Raw genomic sequence first — 20,173 nt, 5'->3', positions numbered from 1 at the left:
TCGGTTTCAAGTTTTACGGTTTCGATTTTGAATTAATACCGGTATCCAATTTATTTCGGTTTCGGTTTTAAATTATAATACCGGTATCCAATTTTTTCCGGTTTTGGTTTTGATTTTAATATTGGTATCCAATTTTTTTCGGTTTCGTTTTTGATTACGGTTTCGGTTTCGGTTTTAAAACAATTTATAACGGTTTCTGAAATCGGTTTTGAAAACGGTTTCAAGCCCTGCAATTAAGACTGCATTCTGATGATAAATTTTAATATTGCTGCCTTATGCTAAGATGCAATGTCCATTAGAAAACTAATTTTATGGGATGAGGGCCTTGGAAAATGTATTGGAAATACGGATTATGGTAATACTTTGGAGGTTGAGGGGAGGGTACTGATTCACTAGTCTTCATGTTAGTATTAGTTTAATTGGTCGCTGGAAATTACCTGTTGGATATGTTTTCATTAATAAGCTAACAGGTGTAACACAAGCAGAACTTATAAAGTTAACTCGCAATCTTACAATACCGGATTAACTGTACACAGTGTAACATGTGATGGTGCATACACTAATTTTAATACATTTAAATTACTTGGCTGTTTAGCAAGGAATAATTATGATGATTGATGACATTAAAATACTATGCTGGTTTTACCATCCAATAACTAAATCTCAAGTAGGTATTCTACACACCCGATGCTTGTCATATGCTCAAATTAGCACGTAATACTTTGGCCAACAATCATGTAGGTAGGTACTAGAATCAGATGATTCATAAGATGAGACCGCATAAAAAATGTTTTCTAGGTTCAAAAATAGTTCACATTAAAACTAGGTAGGTAACAAATTAAGCGTTGCGCATATTAACTATCAAAATAATAAAATGAAAGTAATGTATGAAGCACAGACAAGGGGGGGGGGGGTAGAGATGAGGACTTACCTTCCCATCAAATCCCTAAAAATATTATCGTATTAGTATAATATATTGAATCCAATTTTTTCTTTTATATATTCCTGGTGCCCAATATACTTTTTAACAAAAAAATTTTGATGCTTTAGGCCATAGACCTATTAACTGTTAATAGGTCTATGCTTTAGGCTCTTACGTATATTGTTAGGATTTAAAGAATAAAGACAATTTTGTATAATAATTAAAGTATAAAGACAATTTTGGGCCCTCCCCACCCCCAATAAAACATTTCTGGATTCACCGCTAGTAGATGGTATTACATTGTAAACATATTATTGCAATTACTTTTTATTGGAAAATAATAAGTTTTAACCTAACTTTAACTTTTTAACTAGTTAATGCCTACCTTTGCATCTGAGACTATTTATGTGCCCCCTAGGCCCTAAGACAAGACGTGTCTGCCGGCAGGGTATGCAAGCGCATACCCTGCATACCCCGTGCGCACGCCTATGTCATAGACTTATAAATATATTTATATGTGTATGGTAATATGGTATAGATATTTTGCATTTATTACTCAATGATATTTTAAATTCACAATAATATTTGAATCAGCCATTAAATTTAATTTTCTTATGTGTGGCCATACTGCGTTGTAGTCAACATCTTATCAATTATTATTTACTATCAACACTATTCTATTTATCAACGAAATACAAATTAAATTTTCAAAATACAAAAACTGTCTGTATCCTTTTTTCTGTGTTTTGTTTCCTTGTTGTATAATGATTTTAAAACACCGTTAAAAAGACATGAAAGTGATGAAGCCTTTAACTCTATTAAAATTACATTTTATTACTTAATAATTTTATTTAATATAATTTAATTTTACCCAAGTACAACAAACATCCACCAGTAAGCTAATCACTCAAATATTAAAAAAAAATTTTAATTTTACAATACTATACACTTTATACACAGTATTAACTATATAATATAAGATTTAAATAAGTGGAATATTTGTAATTAAATTCCCAAATTCCAATTAGTAATTTTATGTTAAAGTTTTAGTAACAATGTAAAATAAACTTATCTAATTCATTAAGATCTACTATTTGTTTTAGAAATGTCTGCTGGAGAAGTGGTTATGGAAGTGCCAACCAGCTTAAAACGTCTTGCACGATTGGTTGTAAGAGGTTTTTATACTATAGAAGATGCACTCATAATTGACATACTGGTTAGGAATCCTTGTATGAAAGAGGATGACATGTGTGAATTATTAAAATTTGAAAGAAAAATGCTTAGACAACGCATATCTATACTAAGAAGTGAAAAATTTTTACAAACTAGGTTAAGAATGGAAACTGGTGCTGATAGTAAGGCACAGAAGGTCAACTATTATTTTATAAATTATAAGGTAGGTAACTACCTAATATGTTATTAGAATTGAATAATTTTGAACATACTAATGTTATATAATATAAAATTTTAGTCTTTTGTGAACATGGTCAAGTATAAACTTGACTGTATGCGAAAGAAAATGGAGACACAGGAACGTAATGCAACAAGTCGAGCCAGTTTTAAATGTGTTCAATGTTTTAAAACTTTTACCGATTTAGAAGTATGCATATAATAATTATTCTTAACTTCAATTTTAGCCTAAATATAATGTAGTTAGATAAATATATACCCTTATGAATAGGTAGTAGAATTTCATGATTTTAAATATCATTTAATATTTAAATTGAATATTTTATATTAGTGTAAACAAAAGAAGTTAAATTCCAGTTTAAATAAATTTAATAAATAATCATTGGTACTCGTTAAATATGCTATCTATGCTATCAACATTATTGTTTGTTATTGTTATAGTTAATAGTTAATACAGAACTGTATTAAATAAATAATTTATTATAGCACATTTAATTAAATTCATTGAATTCTGGAGCAAGTATAAATAAATATAATTGTGATGCATTATGTTAGTTGGGGTAACAATTGGTCGGTATAAGCTACTTGTAAATCAAGATATATTGACACACTTAAAGCACCAACGTGGTAACATGGGTACTTATAATTACTCATTAATTATTATCTTGAGGTTGTTAAGTAAGTATTGAATTGAGAATTTATAAATATTCGCATAATTTTTATTTTTAATGTAAATCTTGAGACAGAGGTCTTAAATTTCACTAACAAAAAAAAAAAAAAAAAACACAAAATTCATACATTTACCTAATATTATAAATTATTATATACATTAAACTAAACTATTAAACCAATTCTGCTCGAAAAATGTCACAGCTGATGGATTACTTTTAAGTTTTAACTGCTTACCATGTCTTGCAGTTTTTATTCAAATATTCTTATTGTAAATTGTTCATTTTTTTTACGAATATATTCCATATCTTCTTATTAAATGTTATAAAAAAAAAAAGGTTATCTTATAAGTTATATATTATACCTTCATATTATTTATTGTGAAACACTTGTGTGTAATTCTTAAATGAAAGAGGTTAGGTTAGGACTACTTAAGTCAAATATAATTAATACTTTTTGTTTAGGCACTTATGTAAGTTGATTTTGGGAGTTCGCTAAATCAATACCCAAACATTTCATTTTATAGGCTGATATGTTATTTGATTTCCAAACCAACGAATTCCATTGTACTTTTTGTGGGGAGTTGGTTGAAGAAGACACTTCGGTTCTACCACAACAAGATTCTCGTGTAATGTTGGCTAATTTCAATGAAGTTGTAGAACCTTTTTATTCAATACTTCGTGAATTAGATGGTATCCGCCTTGCACCAGAACTTCTCGAACCTGAACCTACCCGTATTCTAGGGTACATGCACATTTTAATTGGGATACTTGATTTAAAAAATTAATTATTACAATTTTCAATTATTTTGTTTTGTTAGACTGGAATCAGCAACATCACAGTCTTCTGGCGGTAAACAAATTAATGGTATGGAACGATGGGGACCTGATAAAATGCGAAATCTGGACTCAAATAGTTCTAAAATGGAAGTTACTATTGGGGAAGATCTTCAAGACAATCGTCCAGTTATCAAAGAACGACCTATATGGTTAACAGAAAGTACAGTTGTAGAAAATACTTCTACTCGAGTAAGAACATTTTCCATATTTTTACTTTTTTAAATTAATTAACTAATAAAATAATACAAAAGAATAGATAGTACTTGTTTTTTTAACGTACTATATTATTTCTTATGATGTGTATTTGTTTGTATTATTGGTACATTTTATTTCAAAGAGTTTAGACTTAATATAGTCAATTTTAGAGTCTTAATTGTTGGAATGTATTAATTTTTTTTTGGTGTGATATAATGGTTTAAAATAATTAAACTGTGTGTATACATATAATATAAAGTATTTATTGTATATTATACACCTTAAAGTTATCAAATAGATTCTCATTGGGATATATTATGTTGAATTTATCTAAGGTTATTTTTTTTATACTTTTCTGGGCTGTAAATAGATTATTGTTTGTGACAATATCTAAACTACCACAAGCATCATACCATACTATAGAATCCGTCGTTACAAGATAAATAATACCCAGGATAATTTAATGCGGGACTTTTCTTGCATTTGTATAAAAAATAAGTTAGTTTTAGAGACTAAATGAGTGTCCTATTTTAAGCAGTGGTCAATAATAATTCCTTGATATAAATGTTATGATGCTTGTTAGAATTATTTTACCTTTTTAATTATAAATTATATTTTATTTCGCCTAGGCCCGAGTTTAATTATCTCTGAATGCTATAAAAATTGGTAAATGTTATATTATATTTAGTACTATGTTATTGTTTATTGTTCTGAAATTGTGTTTTAATAGGTTCTACTATCCGTATAAATACTTGGAATATTTATGTATTAATAAATTAATTGTGTTTAAATACTTTTTAAGGATTCAATTGAAATGGAGACTAAAGATCATAATGAAGGAGCTCCACTTGAATTCACTCCTGATGTAGATATAATGACTGTCTTATTGCAACATGAAAAACGTGCAGATCAAACTGATGGGCCTGGTAAAAAAAGTGGGCAGGACGTGGATTCAAGTGATGAAGATTTTTCAAAAACCATTAAGAATGAACCTTCTATTGGTTCAGGTAATTAAATGTTACTAATTAGTAATTATTCAAGAATGTTAAATATTCTATTTGGGAAATATGGAAAATATGTACAAAGATATTAAACCGCAAAATTTTTCCAAAATTAAATTAATAATTCTCTTATTTTCAAAAAACTTAAATATCAAAGCCATAACTTAACAAATATATATTATTATGTATATATACAAGTTATGGTATAAAGTCCTAATAAATAAATAAAAATCCACTGTTGGTTTGATAAGCAAATTCATTAAAAAATCAATTTATTATTTGTGTTTAAATGTTAAATAAGAATGGTTTAAAAATATTTTACTTTGGTTTTAAATATATAAATAATTATTTAAGGTGTTGAAGAGCTAACATCAGAAGAGGAAGAAGATGACGAAGACGTGCCTTTAGTAAGTGTGGCTGGTCGTCGTGTACCAATAACAGAAGTAGTGAATATGACAGATGCCATTAGTCAAATGACACCATCCGAAAAAGAACACTACATACAAGTTTATCAAGACTATTTCTCTGCGTTGGGTGATTAAATGTTCTATAATGACAACTAGGTTGTGATATTAAATATTGTAATAATTATGGTACAAAATTAATGTATGATTTGTTCTAAGTTCTTATTTAATCCATATATGTGAAATATAGAAAATATTAACTACTTTATTGAATGGATAATATTATATTTTTGTATCAATAGTCTTAAATTATGTTTTGTTTGTTTAGTATTATAAGTAACCCAATAATAGACTGTATTTTTTCTCTTTTTTATTTTTGGTAAATGGACAAACTGTTACATAAATATACAATAAGAAAATCTGAATAGTTGTGCACTGGTTCGTGGGTGAAAAAGGTATCCCAGTGATATTATTGGTACTTTTTCTTTTAATTAACATATCAATCAATATTTTTTATTCTTTAAAATCACAAATGTGTTACCAAACTTTTAGTATCCATGAAATGTATAAGTTTTTACACTCAATAATTTTCCTCACAAATTGTTTGTATTCTTAAATATTTATTATAGAAGAGTAGCAAAAATTGTATGCCATGGTGTCATGTAAAATATTATAATATTGAAATAATTTTGATTTCCGTAGGTATGAATGAACAGTATATTATTATTATGCAATTAAACAGTTTTGAGCCCGGATAACAAAATATATAAGAGGAAGGATAAATATAATTTTCTGAAAAATATCTATAGGTATCTAGATACAGTTAATATAAAATTTAAATAGGACCTGATTGTCAACTGATATAAAATTGATTTCTTTAATCGTAGATTAATTGGCATCTTAGATGAAGAATTTATGGAAATACTTAAGAATTCATGCACCAGCACCACCATTCTCTGTGTATTTATGTAGTGAATATAAAATAATCTTTTACCTCACCTTACACTACCAAGTCCCAACTATATGGTGTTGGCTACCCCCTTGTCCCACACAACAATAGGGATGTAGCCTGTTACTTTTGTACACTCACATCAGCTATTTTCAAGTCTCTCTCTATTCTATATATTTTCCTCTCCACAGTTCCAAGACTTTTTCTATTATATTTTGAAGTAAAAATGATCAGTAAATACAAAATAGTTGTACTATACGTCTATACCTATAAACTGTATAGGTATTGAGGAATATCATAAGTAGATATAGGTGTAGGTACTTTGCTATTATATTATATTATTTTGTACATAATATTATGAAATAATCTTATATTATAATGTTGTAAAGAATAGATCACAGATACGTAGTTATTACTTATTTGTGTAACAATAAACATAATATCATTCTATTATTCATCGACGAAACAACTTTGAACACAGGATAACGACATTTATCTTTACCTTTAGCAGGATGAAAGACTCTGCTTATGAATGTAAGCGTGTTTACATTGTTTTCTTGTTTATATATTTTTTTTTTATTGAGCTTAAGCCCGGCAACTATGGTCATTAGCTGTTTTTGTTGTTTGTAGGGGGTGAGAGGGTGGGGGGGGGGGTTGAAACACGTGTGTTTTTGGGTTTGGCATAGTTATAATGAAATAAAATACAATGTTTATTAAGAAAACATACAATGTAAAATAATACTAATGAATAATATTGTATTATACAGGATGATTCACAAAAGAAGTCAATTATATAAAAATAATAATAATAAAAATCAATGTTGCTGTGAGTATTAATTATAATATAAAATTTATAATAATCACAATCTGCAGTGTAGCAATAACATTTAAAACAACTTGAAAAAGCTTACACATTTCCTTTAGGGTAAACATGTTGATTTACGGGTATAAAGTACAAATAAGTGTGAAATTCTATGCAAGTTATGGGTTTTGCGTTAAAAACTTGGTAAAATTGTTTGCGGGTTTCGCGTTGAAAACTGGATAAAATGTTCTACGGGATATCCGGTTTTACCCCCTGAATTTATAACACACGTGACGGGGTTGGGAATAGGTAATGAATTATTTTACCTTATACAATTTTCTACCTAATTAAAGTTCAAATTTTGACAAAAATTTATCAAATTGAAAATTTAAAAATTACTTAGTAGCTTAAAATGTTCAACTTTTATAGGTAAGGATTGAACATTTAAAACAAGGATTCTTATAAATAGTTTATATTGTAACCAAAAAATCTGTTAAATATATAAACACATTTATTTTTTACTGACATTATAATTTATAAGTTGAAATTTGGACAAAATTACATATTAAAACCAAGAATAACGATTTTAGTTATTTTGTTGTAGGTACTTAATTTAAAAATACTATTCGTAGGTATATGAAACTTTTAAAGTACCTATTTGGCTATGTTATTATATTTTATACACGCTATGCCATTTTCAAATTTTATTTTTTTGGTTAACATGAATTTAACCTAAAGTTGTACTAATGCCTAATAGTAAAATAAATTATTTTAAGAGCAATATAATATCATTAAAATATATACCTACCTAGTAATATTTATAGGCTGACAGATGGTCTTCGCTCAAAATCGATTTTCGTATGACACTCACTTTAGTACTTAGTGGCTAGTGCTGTTATATAATGAAATGTTGTAGTGAGACAATTAATTAATAAATAACATGTCATAATACAATTTATAATTTATGTGTTAATTATTAGTACTCGGTACACCACATAATATACAATGATTTTATAATTTATATCATTGAATTATTTGGTGTCACCATCATGTTTTTGGGCTCAGGGGCAGGGTAAAGATAATAATAATAATGTAAAAATAAATAATAATAATATATAATATTATGTAAGTATCTAATTTTATCTGAGTGCTTGATATCAAACTTCCAATGGTGTTAAATTAATCTGTAGTTATATTAATAACATATTATGCTGAAATCTAGGAATAATGAAGAATCCCCGGGTCTGATGGTAAATTGATATTTTAATATAATACACAGCGTTGTAACTAAATTAAACAAACGATAACTTATGATTATCTTAATCACTTTAATAAGACGTATCCTCCCACGCCTTCAGATTTAGTGTAAAAGTGTGACAATCGATTTGTCTTGTATTAGTTCTGGAATATACATCAAATCATTAATAGGATTGTTAATATTTTTATATTTTCGTTTCAATGTAATTCTGTCATAGTACGAAATTCGAGACAATATTATATTATGTTGTTTATTACCTTCTGTCGAATGGCATAAATATGTTTTTCGGTAAATACCGTAGTTTAGACGTCGCACATATTACATTGCCGAAATTCACGTTTTTCAATGTATATAATTGTTCTGAAAACAAAACAATTAACATAATATAGGTGTTTTAACATTTAAACGTATTTAAGCAATGCGCACCTATAAAATATAAATATATAGATTATAGATTTTATAATCCCTAGTTATATTAAAAACAGAGATTGAAAAACGCAGGCAGCGTATTTAACACATCATTGAGTTGGTAATGGTCTAATGGATTATGGAGATTTGCATTTGAATTTTGAAAGCAATGAAAATAATTGCATACTATAAAACGTTTCTAACCAGTGCTTCGATGAAATTTATAGATAAGTCATAGCTATATGTCTATATATATATTATATTATATAATATATTATATTCAGTATGTAAGTGCCTACGTATATTTAATATAACATAATAATTAATAAGAGCAAATGTATTATATAGGAATAAATATGATTTAGTGGGTACAAATCAGTGGCGGATCCAGGGCTTAATTTTGGGAGGGGCATGGGGGAGGGGGGCAAAAGTACAAAAAGTTGCAAAATTGACTACAAAATTGACTAAACACAGTGTAAAACAAAGGAAAACTACGGTGATGGGGGGGGGGGGCAAATGCTCCCTTTGCCTCCTCCCCTTGGATCCGCCACTGATACAAATCTTAATTTATACCTAATATATTTTAGATATTTAGAAAATGTCAATAATTTCAGTGTTTGTTACCTAAATATATTTTAATTAATGTATCAATACAAATTATTAAGTGTTCAAATTAATCACCATTTAAGATATACAGGTTTCTCAACGACCCTATGTACATACACAACAAAAGTGGTGCGCTTAAATGTTGATTTCTAACAGCTGATCAACTATGTGAGAATAACTACTAGCGCTCCAATACATAATATTGTATATCTATATTGATATATTTTGTAGTATATTTTTAGAGAAATCACTATAATGCAAAAGCGCTAACTGTTATTATTGCTATGACAAGATCGTTAATTTTAAGCACGATTAAAGATATACAGGTTATTCAACGAAACTTATTTTTTGGTGCGCTTAAAATTACCGATCTTGTCATAGGTTTTACGCGCACCACTTTTGTTGTGTATGTGCATAGGGTCGTTGAGAAACTTGTATACCTTTAATCGTGATTTTAAGCGCACCAAAATATAACCGTGCCTTCGATAATTCAGCGCTGCTGTTAGCGTGATAGATGTGATAATAAAGTATGATGAATATGATTGTGATTGACCAGCATGTTTCTAACCTGCTGGAACCGCTGTTTGGTTCGCTAGGTTGTGATCAATATGATGAATTAAAAAACGACATCTTCCTATCACAAACAGCGTAGTTTTGCGCTGAATTAAAAATGAAAATTTATAGTTTCTGACGAAGCGTTACAGTAGCGTTGAAATATCGAAGGCACGGTAAGTTTCGTTCAAGGTGTATCAATACACCTTGGTTTCGTTGAGTAACCTGTATACACAGATATGTATAATAACTAGATACCCGACTTCTTCTTATCAATGACGCTGGCAGCCATTTACAACTAGGGCAAAATAGTATTACCAGTATATATGTATATATAAGTAAATATGTATATGAATAAATGTAAACATTGCCAAAGTTGCAAATGGCGTCGGGCATCATAATTTAATAATGTTGTTGTATATGGAGTCGGGTATCTAGTTATTATACATATCTGTGCCTGTATATCTTAAATCGTGATATTAATAGATAGTCTATCTCACAGATATAAAATACTTTATATATCTTTATTATATCTATGGTCTATCTACAATAGATAGTGAAGTGGAAGAGGAAAATAGAGCGTAGAGCTGGTCATATTGAAATAATATTATCTTTGGGAACCTAACTTAATCTAACAGAGTAGGTAGGTATTGTTTATTATCATTGTTTTATTTCTTCGAAAAGATAATGGGCCCCACTGAATGGGTTCAGTCTAAGACCGTACAAAGGTGTCCGTGTTCTGTAACCTGTAATTTTACATGAACGTACAAAGTGTGAGTTATACCTACATTTTCAACAATTAACCATTAGGTAGGTATAATATAAATAGGTCAAGTATTACACAATAGCAATGTCACCTCTTTTTAAATTAACTAATAAAGGTATGTAACTCGAGCCAAACGATAAAGGTATAAGCTATCTAAATATTATTTAAGAGAGGCTGACTTCAGTCCCAATAATAGCCCCTTCTTTTTGTACCCAATCCTGGTTATGGACGATTTTCGTGCGTATCATCTACAATTTAATATTTATCAATACTCAGTGTTAAAAAAACTATAACTATAATCGATCATTAAAGTTGATAGACATTATATTATTTATAATTTAAAATTGATACGTAAATTTCAATAAATTTACATTAATTGAATTTATTAATACTAAGATAATGATGCATAGTAAAAAAATTAATTAACTAATCAAGATAAGTGCAACTTAACTAGATATGTACGAAAAACTAGTTTAAATGGAATTTATTAATTTTATAATTTCTATAAACATTAATTATCAACGATTAATCGTAGAGCTTTTTTTCCCAACACTGTAACAATGCATACCCGGCGTAAAGCTTCCAGGTTGTCCTAGTATGTCGTAAAAGAAACGGTCACCAATCTTTTGTCGGTAGAAATTGTCAGCTATTATGCATTGAGTCGTGGGGCCAACCTTTGAACCTTTGGCGGGCATCTCTAATAGCGCACCCACGAGAAAATCGATGTCGTCCACACAAGAATAGAGGTTTTTCAAATTCTGGATGTCCTATACGTCGGATAGTAACAATAATAATAATACATTTATCGTTACTACATGACGACGTATGAGCATAGATCTTATAGATATACAAAAGAACTATTTAAAAAAGGAGCATCAACCTTGTAAGGGATTAAATCGATTAAATCGTCAAAATCTTTAGCTTCCGGAATTCCACAAACCGATCTCATCTTGTTATAAGGGGGCATCCCGGTATCTCGACCTCTTTGTATATCCGTCGAGAGCAAATCACTTCCGCTGAATTTTGGTATAGTTTGTTGGAATAAGCAATTTGAAATCTGAAATGGGTAATTATATAGCAAAACATATTTCATAAACTTAAATTATATTATAATATGTGATATATTATAGTGATAAATTCTGGTTGGAATTAATATGTATAACATAATAATATGTCGACTAAAATATAATACTGTAGTCGGCAACGATTAATGGGTATTATCGTATTAACGAGCATTTCAAGCAATTTTTTATTTCATAGTAGGAAATTATAATATATATACCCAAACGTTGTAAGACGACTGTTCTTGACGAGTAGGCATTTCTTGAAATCCACGTAGCAAAATATCAAAGTTATTCGATAATGGCAAAAGATCGGGTTTGTTCATCCAGTCGGTGAGAAAAACGGGATGGATATTGAAGTGGTATTTATCTATAAAACTGATGGAAACAATGCGTTTATCAAGAAATAATAATATCATTTTTTAGTGGCCCATTAGTTAAAGAGGGATCAAACTACATTTAAGAAGACATCAAACACACGTGTGTTACCTCAGTCTCATACAAATGTATACAATATTGTAAATTGGCGTTTAGCGGAATCAATTTTGTGTTGTTAGCCTTAGCATTATTAAAGTTAATTTAATGGTTTCTAATCTAATGGTTTAACATTTATACGGAAAAAAACTAAAAAATTTAAAATTTAAAATGTCCTTAAGCAGCTCGAAAACAGTCAACATATTATTTTGAAAATTGTATCAAGTATAGGAATTGATAAAATAAACATATGATAATATGATATCAATTTCAAGTGTCTTCGGTTATTCGTTTTTAAATTACGATAAAATAATAATATCGCTAAATGAGAAATCAATCGAATAGGTATACAATGTTGTAAAAATCCAAACTTCAAACGCTCATAAAAATTTAATTTGACTTTCCAACAGACCTTTTTTTTATGATAAAGGTAGAAAACTTATATGAGGAATCTTGTATTACAATTTAAAATGTTAGACTTAAAAAAAAATATTTTTATGAATTAATGAATTTCTATTTCAAAATAATTTGCAAATTTTCGTGATGTTTACGTATTTTGTCAAAAGTCGAACTTTAACGCTGATAAAAAAATTTTGAATACGCATATTTTTAAACGTTAATAGTATTAAATGTTCAAACATTTTGACCCAATGGATAACATTTTATTGACATTTATAGAAAAAAAACTAAAAAAAACTCGAAACAAGACAACATTTTTTGAAAATGTTGTCCTGTATAGAAAATACTAATGTAATCACTCAGTGAAAACGTCATGTATCTATGGTCATTTTTTTAGAGTTACACCAAAAACCAAAATCGATTTCGTTAAAAACCGATTATTTGTAAAATTTTCCGTTTTTACTTATTTTTTTTGTTTTTCCCGCTTTTGAAAACTACTGAGAACTTTAAATGTTGTCCAACCGAATGCACCAACTAAATTTACTTTTCTATCAGAAATTATGCTGTCGAAGATAATCTAAGCATTTTTTACTATCCTAAAAGGTAATGACAGACACACAAAAAAAAATACACACATCATTGTAGTAATAAGGAATAACAGGAATTTCAAATTTTTAAATAAAATTTGTTTTCGACAAAATCAATTTTTTATTATCTAGGACCTAGATTCTAGGCAACTAAAAAAAAAATTAATAGCAATAGATACCTATTATTTGTGGTTAATAATAAATAAAAAAATAACAATTTAACCCATAAAAGTTTTTTTGTTAATAGGTTAACCAAGTTAAATTTATATTTAAAATTGTTCATACTAAATTAACCTATTAACCTCCAATTATAGAAGGCCCCATATTCAGAAAAATTCAGAAGAGAAATTAGTATTTTTTTACCATAAAAGTAACATAATTTCAACTGTAATAAAACCAATAATGTATTATCAAAGAGTACCTGTTAATTTATAGTACCTATTTTATAAAATTAGAAATTATTGTAAAATTCAGAAATTACAGTTAGAATATAATAATGATTTAAGTTGTGCTATCCCTTAATTATGGTCTCTTGGCGCTTAATAATGAAAGTTCCCGTGCCCTCGTAGTACAAGGGCCTACTATCCTACAGGATAGTTGGTCAGTGGGCCAGTCCACCCCTGTAGATATAATATAGTTACTTTAAGATAGAAGGGATTTCCTTATGGAGTATCCGGAACGCGCCTGTCGAATGCTCTTGGGTCGTGCCCGGATTTACATTTTCGTCGTATACCGTTTGTTCGAAAAATCCATATAAATGCATGAAATGTTCTCCTAAAACATTTGAAATGCACTCAAAACAATGTAAACCTCGTAAGTATTACATTTTTAGCGCCTACCCAACAAAATCGGCAGATAATGGGTGTACGTAATGTGCTGAATGACGGCGATTACAATCCTACGCGTTTCTTGATAAATTTTTTCGTCACGCCAAAACGGATTGAAACGTTTCAAGTCATATGCAACAATATTGTGGAATCTCAAAAACACGTTTTGGAAAAGAGCGATTCCTAGGTTTTGATTTACCCGACTATCACCTAACACGACGAACAAAAACATTATCGTAAACGAAATTTTTAAATCAGATTTATTCGATATTATCAGCATATTTTGTACCAGCGGCAAAACAAACAGACGAATTTGGCGATGTGTCACATTGCTTTGACGTCCGATTCCTTTGCGGACAAAATTCTTGCTGACCTACGTAAAAGTCCGATTTTAATCGACCGTCCTTGAACGACCGCAAGTCTGTAGCGACTTTCTCATCGGAACCGTATATTTGGGATCCGTCAATGAAATGCGTAGCCTCGACCATCTGAAAATGATTTATTATTAGAATATTATACATTAGGTACGTGTTTCCCTAACTTTGGGGATACATGGCTCAAGTTATTCATCCAATTTTACTTGTGAACTTTTTTTATTATAATAATAATATACTCAAATACTTTGATAGTCAAAGTGACCATACTGACAGAATCTTTTTTGTATGGCTTAATTAATGATGAGTAATTAGTATACTAATTAGTAGTTTGGAAATTGTAATTGCCAAAGCTATAAACAAAACATTTATTATTTGTGGCATAATATTATAGACGAGAATGGGGAGGTGTATTGATATACAAATCGCTAATGTTGTACACTCTGGCGAAGCCGGGTAATTCAGCTAGTTATTGTATATTATTGTAATTTGTAGTATCAGACAAATTCAAAATATAGTTATTGCAGTACTCACAAATGTCGTAGGTTTTAATCGACAGCCGTAGGAAATAGACGTCCGTGCACGGTTGAAATTGAGGCACGTCTGTCCACGTTTTAAATAAATTGGATCGTTTTTTGGCACTTCAATGACCGCTTGACATTGGGGAGGCACCGGTTTGGCTTTTTGTAAATTGCAACATGTGCCACCGACTGAAAACGACCAGAATTACGTAAATACGTATACATTTAATGGAATTATTTACTATACTCATTTCACTTTTGTAGTAAAATTTGAGTTCAGGTTTAATTGTGTACACATAATAAAATAAATTAATAAATTATACATAATAGTTCATACAGATTAAATCAAGTAGTTTTCGAAAAAAAATTTAATAATTTTCTACAGTCATTTTTTGGATCAATAATGTAAAACATAAAACATATATTATTATGTAGCATCTAAAATACAAATAGGTACGTTATACAAGAAAACAACTTTAAAAATTAAACATTTTAAACCACTTAACGAAGTATATAGTGAAGTGATGGGTTAATATTTAATATTTTGCTTTCATCACTGATGCCTCTCCGTTTTCCTACAGTCCTACTTATAACTTTTGTAAATTTATGTCTATATTCGTATATGCTTTCGTGGAGTGTTATACACTTATATTTTGATGATGATTACCTGAAACGTCGGGTGGTAAATGAGTTGTATCGTGTGCAACAAATTGACCCCATTCCATGAAAAGAACGTTATGGTCGTTCGGGTATGGAAACTGTTTGTAAAGAAACACTTTCTGTTGAATGTATCTGGCGTTAGGCAATGGATTGCCGTTTGCTTGCTTACGGAACTGGTACTCCCCTGATAAAGATGGTTTTCATTTATTAACCGATTTCAATTAGGATATGTATTACATAGGATACGTAACACAAAATGTATTATTGTCAGAATTCAATATCTATAATTTGAAGTATTACATATGACAATTTGCAATTTAAAAGATGTAAGTACAATGTTTGTTTTCTACCTACGCGCCACATAGATAAAACGCATTATAGGTATGTTTTTGAGTTATCTTAAAGGATCACCTATTGCAAAAATTATAGAAAATAATATATTCTAGGTACCATATATATCGATTTGTCTAAATATTGTCTCAAAACAATTTAATATCCATTTAAATGTGCAACATTTTTTAATTCAAATATAAAGTTAAGTAAAATATACAACTGACATGTCAAACCCTTAAAAACATTATCATCCATAATTTTCGTAATAGACAATTTTCCTTTAAGATTACGCAAAAACCATAATAAACCGATTTTAGACGAATGCGTTTTATTCTATGTAGCGCTTAGAGAAAAGGTCTAATATAAGAGTGAAAACAAATATTATTTATTAATTATTTATTATTATATTTTAAAGCACGGACATTAAGTCCAATAAAATTATACAAAGAATATATACCCAGTGGCGTAACTAGGGGGGCTTAGCCCCCCTGGCTATGGTTTAGCCCCCCCCCCCAAAAATATCCTTCATTAATTTTAAATATTACACGTAAAATTGTATTTTGTCACTTGGAAAAAAAGAAATGAATATTTTAAACCTCGAAAAGTTTTCAAGTAAAATAGATAAGAGATAACGATTATGTTTGATAAAATATATATTGACTGAAAAATATCTATTTTGAGACTGGGACTGTGGGTTTTATATTATTTTGTAATATTTAGTGATTGCATTGATAAGCTTTGTCGTACTGTCATCTGTCTTGTAATTGAGGTTGAAGAATATTGAAGAATATTTATACAATTATAAAACGTTACGCCTCTGTACTTTTCAGTTATTGTTATTACTTATTTCTTATTTGTTTTGTGAATTTATTGGTATACGATATTAAGATGAACAATAAAGTTTTTAATATTTTCAATATTAATAAAAAAAAAATGATGAATGAGTAGTGCCCGTAGTGGTCAAAGACACTTCCATAGTAGAAAATTTACTGGAAGTTGAAGAAGCTGAAGAGCCCGTATAATAGTACAGAAATTACAACCGAATAGCCCTAATGATTTATATTCACACCGGGCCATACCGACCAGTATTACAGGTAAGTTATTCATTATTAAATAATTAAAAAAATTGTGTATATTTAACCTCTATTTTTTTTTGTTATTTTTGCATGTCTTGGGTCGAAAAGAAGAAGAGTTGAAAGTACACGTTTGTCAAATTTTTATCTAACTTCTACAATTAATGCTCAGGGTTGTATTGTGGTGGTGGTTAGGGTTTGGAACGGTGAGTTTTTACACGTGAGTGTTTGTGTTTGGAAGAATTTTTAAGTGGGCAGCCGTAGGGCATAGGTATCTCAGTATCTGCCATGCCCGGGTGGGGGATAGCAGCCTTTCTCTCCGGACACCGTGACTGACCGAAGGAAAATGCCACCCCTATAGCCGGGATCGAAACGGCGTCGGTGCGCATCGTACATTAGTCCGCTCGGCCACTCCGTCCCCCAGAATAATATTATAATTGCGCTTACATCCTCTTAATTGAACAGCTGGGAATCAGATGCTATACGCCGACATTCGTGTATAGCGTATGTAGTATATTAGTATCTATATAATCTATATAGTATCTATATTAGTAATATGATCATTATTTTCTGGAACGCTAAATATAAAGAATGAGATTGTTTCATCATAGTGGAATTTAGACTAAAATTAAATTTTTTCTAAAAATATTTGTAAATATAAATTACTATAAGTAGTGATTTTATTAAGTTAATAATATTTGCTGTGATTTATTTTTTAACTATTTTTTCAAGTCATCTTATCCTTGGATATTCTGTGTTGAAAATACGAAACAAACATTTTTTTCTACAAAATTTTGTTTATAGTTGCAAAACCTCACTGTCAATTTAGTGCTTTCTTAATTCATTTTGTAACATGGTATTCTACCTAATTAGGTTTTCTTTAAAAATATTTTAACATCGATCATATTTCATTTATTTTATTAAGTAATTAAATGCAGCACTTACCATCATCGTAGTAAGCATCGAGTATTCGTAAATGTGGGGTTATAGAAGCACCAAACCATGGAGTTCTCAAATTGTTGCACGATCCATTGATACTCCGGTATTTGGCATTTGCGTCACACGAAATGGTCGGAGCACATAACTCGGCATAATCGTTGTACGTCAGAGTATAATTCGGCGCCAATTTAAACTGAGGTATAATAATTTACGTAGGTATATTTATATATTTTTATGTTACGCTTATTTTATATTCATCAATCAAGTTAAAATTAAATATTTGGAACGCATTACCAGCTTGAATTTGATTCGTATTATTTTTTTACAGCATATAGGACATTATTAAATTAATTTTTAAAATTTTATTCGCATATGTAAGCGTAGTAAGACCATTTTTTTAAATTTGACACTCAACTTTGGAGTTTAAATAAAATTTTGTTTTTTTTTAAACTACTTCGATTTTTAAAATTTTTTTCATTTTAAAATTTCACTGATTGAAACTTGAGAGTGGATAAAAGTTTCAACAAATAATTAAAAAAAATTGTAAAACCATTGCTGGTAGATTGATAATTAATGTGTCTATCAATCGATCTTGTTATTAAAATAGAAAAAAATATTCAAAAAATGTTATAACTCACTTTCTTGTTAAAAACACTGTATCTATACAATATATAATAATATAATATATATAATATAATAGTAAAGTTAAAAATCAATATTCCGTTTTAAATACAGTTTAATTAAATGTATCATTCTTTGTATATGAGTTAAGAAATATAATATATACCATTAATTTTATAATATATAATATTATAGTATTATAATGTATTATTTAATATTTTACAGTACTAGGTATGTGTATCAGTATAATAATAGTATATTATAACATAAATACACCAACATTCTGTTAATACCTGCGTATATTGTTATAGATTGGCAAAATGTACTACCTAAATACATAGGTAATAATATAACTTATAAGTACAATTAAATTCCATTTTTCTGTCATTAATAATTTGGAATCCGTCATAATATTGTGAAGACATATTGGAGCTATATGGGATGAAAAAGTTTGAATACATCTGCTATATAGGAACAATTGATTAGAATATAATAATGTAAACGATAAAAGAACTCAAACTTCTGAATGAACAATGTCATTTGTTAAAAATATTTGAGTGAAAACGAGTCAGGTTCAAAATTATAGTAATTAAATTACCTAGTTAACATTTTAATACTATGTAGATTTTAATGGAGTTTTATCCTCCGTAAATAAAGAATTATTATTATTAAAAACATACAATATTTGAATATCTTAGTAGAATTATTGACGTAAGATAAAGTGGTTAAATAATTAATTATAATAAATTAAAAAATATAATAAATATATTAGAATAAAAAATACGATCTTCATAACTTCGAGGTTGGTTATAGCCTAATAGGTAACCAATTGGATCTATATGGATCTAAGTTGAATCTAAGTACCTGATCTAAGAACTATAGTTGGTACTTTTAAAAATTCTCCGTACTTATTTTTATAACTAGGACGAAATTCGTAAAAATCGCATATTATTTTGTAAACATACTATTATTGTATTCATAAATTCTTTTAATAGCTTTAAATAGTTTTTCTAAATACTATGTATTGAATTTAAATTTAACATATCTATTAGACTATTGTAATTACTAATTTTTATAAATTACAATTTACAAATAACTATAGGAATGATAAACTGTAGGAATTTGTTGGGTAGGCTCGGTTTTTCAATTATCCAGTTATTCGTCAAATCAATATTTTACGCACAAATTAGTAGTAGCAGTGGCGTATTTAGCATTTATTTGAGGGGGGAGATATAGTTTTTATCACTCTACTCGAAATACATAAATTTATTTATCTTATTTACCTCATGTATTTTATCTATTACATCCATCTCATTGGCCTTCCTAATGCCAAACGTCTCAGCATTTTATTTTTTTATTTTACCTACTGATAAAGTGGTTAAGGGCGTTGCATGCGGCGATTTGCTGTCTTTGTCTAACACACGTGCAACATAAGAATAACGACCTAAGCGCCTGACAAAAATTAAGGTACTTCTAGTGGTTTGATTTAAAAAATGTAAAGATGTTTGAGTTGGTAAACAAGT

The 20,173-nt window shown here is 28.9% G+C and overlaps 2 protein-coding genes across 3 annotated transcripts in view; one reads left to right on the top strand and one right to left on the bottom strand.

Moving 5' to 3' along the window:
- Window positions 1-1,626: 1,626 nt before the first annotated feature.
- LOC100161371 (general transcription factor IIE subunit 1) lies at window positions 1,627-5,797 on the top strand. Its single transcript, XM_001950775.5, has 7 exons — window positions 1,627-1,816; window positions 2,026-2,318; window positions 2,394-2,522; window positions 3,528-3,745; window positions 3,822-4,029; window positions 4,838-5,042; window positions 5,391-5,797. Exons 2-7 carry the CDS (start codon window positions 2,028-2,030, stop codon window positions 5,576-5,578), a joined length of 1,239 nt encoding a protein of 412 aa, XP_001950810.1. The 5' UTR covers window positions 1,627-1,816; window positions 2,026-2,027; the 3' UTR covers window positions 5,579-5,797.
- Window positions 5,798-8,140: 2,343 nt separating this feature from the next.
- The window catches only part of LOC100574337 (peroxidase-like), a 15,167-nt gene continuing 3,134 nt past the window's right edge, over window positions 8,141-20,173 (bottom strand). The window contains exons 2-12 of one of the 2 annotated variants that reach the window (XM_008183772.3): window positions 18,036-18,222; window positions 15,692-15,868; window positions 15,038-15,213; window positions 14,419-14,617; window positions 14,142-14,339; window positions 13,944-14,076; window positions 12,064-12,220; window positions 11,662-11,838; window positions 11,350-11,548; window positions 8,707-8,809; window positions 8,141-8,592 (exon numbers count right to left, since the gene is read on the bottom strand). In XM_008183772.3, the coding sequence (XP_008181994.2) occupies window positions 8,520-8,592; window positions 8,707-8,809; window positions 11,350-11,548; window positions 11,662-11,838; window positions 12,064-12,220; window positions 13,944-14,076; window positions 14,142-14,339; window positions 14,419-14,617; window positions 15,038-15,213; window positions 15,692-15,868; window positions 18,036-18,222 (1,779 nt within the window). In that variant the 3' untranslated portion in view covers window positions 8,141-8,519. The remainder of the gene's footprint in view (window positions 8,593-8,706; window positions 8,810-11,349; window positions 11,549-11,661; window positions 11,839-12,063; window positions 12,221-13,943; window positions 14,077-14,141; window positions 14,340-14,418; window positions 14,618-15,037; window positions 15,214-15,691; window positions 15,869-18,035; window positions 18,223-20,173) is intronic. The other variant, XM_016803594.2, reaches the window with a different exon arrangement.

The sequence above is a fragment of the Acyrthosiphon pisum genome, chromosome A1 (assembly GCF_005508785.2).
Source record: "Acyrthosiphon pisum isolate AL4f chromosome A1, pea_aphid_22Mar2018_4r6ur, whole genome shotgun sequence".
Classification (NCBI taxonomy): Eukaryota; Metazoa; Arthropoda; class Insecta; order Hemiptera; family Aphididae; genus Acyrthosiphon; species Acyrthosiphon pisum.
The sequence above is the reverse complement of the archived record's forward strand: the minus strand, read 5'-3'. Positions and strand labels throughout refer to the sequence as shown.

Excerpts from the sequence above, each read along its gene's own strand:
- LOC100161371 (XM_001950775.5), top strand. The coding sequence starts at position 2,028 with ATGTCTGCTGGAGAAGTGGTTATGGAAGTGCCAACCAGCTTAAAACGT. Across the intron at positions 2,319-2,393 it reads ATTATTTTATAAATTATAAG|TCTTTTGTGAACATGGTCAA; the intron begins GTAGGTAACTAC and ends ATAAAATTTTAG. Across the intron at positions 4,030-4,837 it reads TAGAAAATACTTCTACTCGA|GATTCAATTGAAATGGAGAC; the intron begins GTAAGAACATTT and ends ATACTTTTTAAG.